Source organism: Corylus avellana, chromosome ca7 (genome assembly GCF_901000735.1).
Source record: "Corylus avellana chromosome ca7, CavTom2PMs-1.0".
Lineage (NCBI taxonomy): Eukaryota > Viridiplantae > Streptophyta > Magnoliopsida > Fagales > Betulaceae > Corylus > Corylus avellana.
This window is the reverse complement of record NC_081547.1, coordinates 21,197,835-21,202,044: the sequence shown is the minus strand read 5'-3', so window position 1 is coordinate 21,202,044 and position 4,210 is coordinate 21,197,835. Positions and strand designations below refer to the sequence as shown.

The 4,210-nt window shown below is 36.6% G+C and overlaps 1 protein-coding gene across 1 annotated transcript; it reads left to right on the top strand.

The window, feature by feature from the left end:
• Positions 1-1,591: 1,591 nt before the first annotated feature.
• On the top strand, positions 1,592-3,837 carry LOC132187499 (palmitoyl-monogalactosyldiacylglycerol delta-7 desaturase, chloroplastic-like). Its single transcript, XM_059601826.1, has 5 exons — positions 1,592-2,408; positions 2,535-2,675; positions 2,779-2,919; positions 3,227-3,333; positions 3,427-3,837. The coding sequence occupies exons 1-5, from the start codon at positions 1,818-1,820 to the stop codon at positions 3,638-3,640; spliced, it is 1,194 nt and encodes a 397-aa protein (XP_059457809.1). The 5' UTR covers positions 1,592-1,817; the 3' UTR covers positions 3,641-3,837.
• The last annotated feature ends 373 nt before the right edge of the window (positions 3,838-4,210 follow it).

Genomic DNA, 4,210 nt, shown 5'->3' with positions numbered 1-4,210 from the left:
TTGTTGGTTTTGGAAGAGCCAAAACAAGAAAGAAAAAGAAAGGTGCTATTGTAGAAGAGAGAAAAATAGAGAGCCGCCGTCATGTCCCAACAAAAGAAGAGTTTGTATTTTTATCTTTTGTATTTTGTTTGGGAGAATAATTTCTATTGTGTGATAGTGAGATTTGAATATATTGAGGCATTGAGATTTAGATGTATTGGGTCTTGAGTGATTTTCTCTTCACTATATTTTTGTACTCATCTTTCATAGTAAATTTTTTTCATGATCACCTCCATAAGTGGACGTGCCTCACACTGAAAGAACCACTTAAATGTATTATTTTGTGTGTGATTATTCTCACCTTATTTACCGTTCAACAACATTTAATACTACAATTGAAGTTACATGTTTGATGGAGTTCCCTTATAAGTTACATAGTATGATGAATTTCCCTTAGAAGTTACACGTTTGTTGGATTCCGCTTCTTAGAAGTCACTTGTTTGATGGAATCCTCTTAGGAAGTACCTATCACCTAACCTTCAATAATCTTAGTAATCTCAGTAATTATAGTCCTCAAAAAGTAGTTTAATTGGTTGAAATCACGTCTCATGAAGCAAAGATTATTAGTTCGAATCCCTCCTCTCCCACTCTTGTTTGAACATGTGAAAAAAAAAATAACAATCTCAGTAACCACACACAAAATAATAATAATAATAATAATAATAATAATAAAATGAAAATCTTAGTCGGCTAGAGATTTTCTCCTTTTGTTAGGGGTCTAATAATATAAGCATTTTATGATTAAAATTCCTTAGGATATTATGTTATCTTTATAGATAACATTAGAAGTAGAGATTATAATTTAAATAGTAGAAATAAGTATTATCGTTAGAGTAATTTATTTTACTTGGTCTTTTATTTTCACTATGCATTGTAATTGTCTATTTAAAAGCTCATTAATAAAGTAAGTAGAATTAATCCAAAACTTTGAGTTTGAAAAATGATTTTAAGTTTCCTTAAAACATTAAAGGTTTAAGTTCCCTTAAAATCAATGGTCTAGATTTCTTCAGAACCTAAATTCTATCTCCGTTACATGTTTGTGTTTGCAAAAAAATCATTCAGCTCAAGAGGGCAACTCCATCAAAAGGAGATTTAACTTTCATTTACCGAAACTCGAAGAGGACTAAGAATGTTTACAGTGAATAATAATATCTATTTGACACCAAAAACACAAGAAAAATGAGAAAAACGACTCTCACGACTCTGATGTGATACACGTAGAGTTTCGTCATTCCTATGAGTGGACTGCTTGGCCTACAGGCTACAAAGGTTGTGTGAGTCAAAGACGCAATCATTGACACTTTTGTAGGCCATGAATCACACTTCCGAGAGAGTGAGAGGGAGAGTTTTGTATTCACATTTCTGCAGAATTTGAGTTTGTGGTTGTTTTCCTTTCTACGACCTCTTTGGGCCTCAAGAGGTCGTAGAAAGGAAAACAACCACAAACACAAATTGTGCAGAAATATCTAGCAGCACACATGGTAAGTATAGACAAAAACAAAATCTGGGTGCATATTTTATCTTTAATAAGATAAAAAATACCTGGATCCTACTCGCCCATCCGTAATCTGAAAAACTACTCAAAGAGCCCCAACGGCCGCCTTATCCTCCTCGTCCCTTTCAATCTTCTTAACCATTTATAGTTTTTTGACCCTACCAAATTCTCTCCTAGTTGGGATACATTATATATTATACATAATCCATAATTTTCTTTAAAATTCTCACTGGGTCATAATTCTGTGTCGCACACAAACATACACGGATACAAGCCTCCATTCATGGCTTTGATCATATCTCCACCGTCTAATCCCAAACCCCACCAGTTTTCTCCTCTGCGCCGCTCATCCCACCGGCCGGAACAGGCCGTATTGGTAAGTCCCCGGGCCGTGTCCAACACTTCTAAGGTCCTGAATTTTGGTCACCATATTTCAAAGCCTAAAAAGCTTTTACTGAACACAAAATTCGCCACCCATTTGCGTAATAATGGCAATAGATCAACAGTAGCCGGCATTGCTAGTGCAGCATTGGTAGAAGAAGCAGAGCCAAGGCCAGAGCCAGGGGCAGCAAATTACAGAAGAATTTTGTTGTCGGACGTGGTCGTGACGCGGCAAAGTAGAGTGTTTTTTGGGAGAAAATGGAACTCTATGGATATTGGAACTGCTGGTGTTGTTTTGGGTTTGCATTGCCTTTGTCTTTTTGCACCGTTTCAGGTCAGTTGGGGTGCCGTTTTGGTGGCCATGGCTCTGTACGTTGTGACAGGTCTTTTTGGCATTACTCTGTCGTATCATAGGAATCTCTCACACCGCAGTTTCAAGCTTCCCAAATGGCTGGAGTACTTGTTTGCCTACTGTGGGGCCCTCGCACTTCAGGTTGGTAGAATTTCATTGTGAATAGGAATGAGGAATTCTGAGTTCAGTTTGGTTTTTTTGATGGTTCTGCAATCCTCTGCTTGTTGGTTTTTTTGATGCACAAGTATTTGCTTTTTTGGGTTACAGGGGAGCCCAATTGACTGGGTGAGCACACATAGGTACCACCACCAGTTTTGTGATTCTGAGAGAGACCCACATAGCCCAACAGAAGGATTTTGGTATAGTCATATGAGTTGGCTATTTGATACCAATGCTGTGATCGAAAGGGTATGGATATATTTGATAGTCACATGCACTTAATCACAGGCTAATGATAATAGTGTAAAGGTGATGTTTTCTAGTTTAATTTTCTTTTTGGGATTGTTTGCAGTGTGGAGAAGCAAACAATGTTGCTGATTTGCAGAAGCAGCCCTTCTACAGGTTTCTTCAAAGGACTTATGCTTTTCATCCAATTGCACTTGGTGTTCTGCTATATGCATTGGGAGGAATTCCCTTCCTTGTGTGGGGAATGGTGAGGAAGATTCTTCTTAATTCTTTTCTTTTTGTTTGATTATTGTATTGAATTGCTTGGAAGTAGAAAATAGATGTTACTAGTGCCATTATTATTCTTTGGAAATGTTTTGATGCTTTGTTTGGTGAAAAACATTTGTAAGAGGAGAAATATTCGGAATCTGAAATTTAGGAAGAGAAAATATAGAGAATAATTCTGAAAAGCTGAAATTTTATTGATTCAAGTGATGATTCTCTTGCATCTTTAACTAGCTGAATGCGTAAGGCTGAACAGAGACATGTTGGATCTCCTGTTTCCTGCTCTGCAGGGTGTGAGGATTGTATGGGTTTACCACATAACTTGGCTGGTAAATTCTGCTTGCCATGTCTGGGGAAAGCAACCGTGGAATACTGGTGATCTGTCTAGAAACAATTGGTATTGCAAATTTCTGCACCCTTGATCTAAGCCTTGAAGCTAATTTAAAGCTGGGAGTTGTTTATAGTTTTGAATTTATAATTGTTTGATTAGGTGGGTGGCATTGCTTGCATTTGGAGAGGGGTGGCACAATAATCACCATGCTTTTGAGTTCTCAGCTCGACATGGCCTAGAGTGGTGGCAATTTGACATGACTTGGTATGTAATAAGATTTCTCCAAGCTATTGGATTGACAACTGATGTGAAGTTGCCAACTGAAGTTCAGAAGCAGAGGATGCCGTTAAACAATGGAAGCATGGCCATTTAAAACTGGGATTTATGCTATGCTTGCTTCATATCTGCAAACAGTGAGAAATTTGTTTTCACAATTCTTATATTTTGTAGTAACATGATTAATATTTGCATACCAAGGGGAACAGAAAATTGTAAAAATAAAAAAAAAACAGAGAGTATACTAGAGCGGTGGGTGGATTTTTTGAACTGGCAAGTCCAATTGCTGGTCACTATCATGCTTACTCCCTCTCTATCTCTAGCAACCAAAAGCCAATTATATGATTTCAAATTTCAATTTAAGCTCAAAGCTAAAGGTTTGTAGTGTTTAATGATGAAAACGTACTTGAAATTTTTGAGTTACTTGAGCTAATAGTTTAGTATTCCATATCCTGCATAACAACTCCAAAGAGAAAAAAGTATGAGAAAAGTACACGTATTCGGCTATTCCCTCAAATAAACATGCAATTTACAATGTCTTTCAAACAAAAGATTGCATTAATGTCTTCTCAAAACAACCAAAAATTTGCAATATAACCCTTTTATCCCGTAAGAAGAAAAATTGATCCTAAATTTTTTTCAATGAGACAAAAATACTTGTATAAAT